The sequence below is a fragment of the Trypanosoma conorhini genome (assembly GCF_003719485.1).
Source record: "Trypanosoma conorhini strain 025E chromosome Unknown Tco_14.4_contig_00473, whole genome shotgun sequence".
In the NCBI taxonomy this organism is placed as follows: domain Eukaryota; phylum Euglenozoa; class Kinetoplastea; order Trypanosomatida; family Trypanosomatidae; genus Trypanosoma; species Trypanosoma conorhini.
Genome location: NW_021704561.1, coordinates 3,686 through 5,876, shown reverse-complemented (window position 1 = coordinate 5,876; position 2,191 = coordinate 3,686). Strand labels below are relative to the sequence as shown.

General features: G+C 62.9%; 1 protein-coding gene across 1 annotated transcript, besides 1 other annotated feature; it reads right to left on the bottom strand.

Annotated features, from left to right (window-relative positions):
• Window positions 1-128: 128 nt before the first annotated feature.
• On the bottom strand, window positions 129-1,892 carry Tco025E_06745 (surface protease GP63; the record flags this gene model as incomplete). Its single annotated transcript, XM_029373617.1, has 1 exon — window positions 129-1,892. The coding sequence occupies one exon, from the start codon at window positions 1,890-1,892 to the stop codon at window positions 129-131; it is 1,764 nt and encodes a 587-aa protein (XP_029226273.1).
• A 64-nt stretch (window positions 1,893-1,956) lies between these two features.
• Window positions 1,957-2,036: a microsatellite.
• Between the last annotated feature and the right edge of the window lie 155 nt (window positions 2,037-2,191).

The window sequence follows — 2,191 nt, the reverse complement described above, 5'->3', positions numbered from 1 at the left end:
GCCGCTGCTAGGAGGCCGGCGTGGGGGTATCTTGCAGTTAAATAATCTTAAATATCACGGACGCCTGCTCCGTAGCGAGCGGCGCGGCATTATTGCCCTGCTGCGCGGTGCTTGCGCCCGGCCGCTGCTCAAAGCGGCACTACCGCCGCCGCCGCGGTGACCGTGGCGAGGACAAGCAGACTGGAGAGAACAGCAGCACTGCCTTCTTGGCCATCTTTTTTGCCGTCCTTGCCGTCTTTTTTGCCGTCCTTGTCGTCTTTTTTGCCGTCCTTGTCGTCTTTTTTGCCGTCCTTGTCTGGGGAGCTGAGTTTGACGAGGCTGCTGCCGTTGGCGGCGATGGTGCACACCTCCTCGTACTTCGGGCACTTGATCTTGCCGCCGTCCTTGAAGTGCGCCGACTTCGGCGTGATAAACTTCCCCTCGGGGCACTCCTGCCACGCGTCGCTGCCGAGGTACTTCACCTTCACTTTGCCCGCCTCGCACTGCACCCCCGCACACACCGCGTGCACTTCGGTGTAGTCCTTGTCGGTCGCCTTGCTCCTGGCCTCCAGTGGCTCCGCATCGAGGCACCACGAGCCTCCCCCATGGAGGGACCCGGGCGGTGCGTTGCTTCCCTCCACAGTGCAGAACACTTCAGGCACACCATCATCAGAAGGGAAAAAAACAGAGCAGGTCTCCTTTGGGTTGGCGCCGCCTTCAGCGACATTCTGACCACATTGCCCGATGGCTTGACGGTTGGACGTGCAGCGAAACGATTTTTCGGTCTTCTTGTCGCAGAACATGCCGGGGTGCTCGGCGGGGCTTTTGTCTGAGCACGGCTTCTCGAGGAAGTCACAGCCCGCGCCCCTGCCCCACGCCATCGGCTCCTCCATCCCCCACACGGCCTTGTAGTAGCCGAGGTCCTCAAACATTGCCATCGTCAGCGCCGTGTAGTAGCCGGCTGTTATCCCGCCAAGACCGCTCATCAGCTCGTCCTTCGCGTTGCGCAACGACAAGTGGCAGTCCTTCGCACCGTCGCAGTCCTGCAGCTCCATGCCCTGCAGCTTGTCGCAGCCGTAGTGTGCCTTCGTTTTGTTCAGCGTAACGGGGGAACTCACCACCGTCACAGGAGAGCTGCCACCGCGCACAGCAGAGACGGTCGTCAGCATTTTGTGATCCTTCATCTGCTTCGCGTCGAAGCCAAGGGCATAGGCGATTGCGTGCGCAGCGACGCGGGCAGAGTGCATGACAGACAACTGTGGAGAAGGCAGCAGATTCAGGGCACCGGCAATTGGACGACCGTCCGTCCCAAACGCACACGGGAGACCCCACTCCCCGTAATTAGACCTGGCAGCCACGTAGAGCACCATGTCCGCATTCTCAACCCCCGCACTTTGGTGCCCTTCGGGGACCTTGAAGTGCTGGCAAAGCCCATGCTTCTCTGTGAACTTGGGCACCTTCAGCGGGGTCTTCAGGCGTCGAACGAGCAGACGCTCCGCGTGCAGCTTGAGAGCCACGGGGATGACCTCGTTCACCAGGGTTTTGTTCCAATCCGCGGTCAGTACTTCCTTCTTCGCGCACGGTAACTCTTGTCCCCTGAAGTCGGGTTTCTTTTCTCCTTCTTTGGTGCAGTACTTACTTGCGTCGCTCAGATCCTCCATCGACACCACGATGCGGATGGGCTCCCAGCCCTTGTCCTCGCCCTCTGCGGCGACGGTGTACGCCTGCGCCGCGCCCTCTCCCTTGCGCGGCACCTCACGCACCATCGCGGTCGGCGGCGGGCCGCTCCTCAACGCCGCCTCGTCGAGCGCACGGCGGTGTGCAGCGGCGAGGCACCCACCGACGCAACACGTCGTCGCGAGGAGGAGCAGCAGCGGCAGCGGCGGAAGTGCGGCGTGGGTCGGACGGCGCATGGCGTGAGGGAAGTGTCTGTGTTGGTCTGTCGTGGATGGCGGCAGTCGCAAATGTCTTGTCTGCGGGAGGCGGGGGGAAGAGGCGGGAAAGAAGGTGGAGGCGGCGGCCGGAGAGGCCGCGGGAGGGGGAGGGCGAGAGCGAGGCCGCAAGCCACTGCGACGGCCACCGCACCGCCACCTCTGCGCACCGCTCTCGCCCAGACACGCACGCGGGGCCCGGCAAGCAGCAATAACCGACGGAACCCGCCCGATTGAAGCCGAAGCGAAGTTAACCCCGTCACGGAAATGCTCCTTCCCAC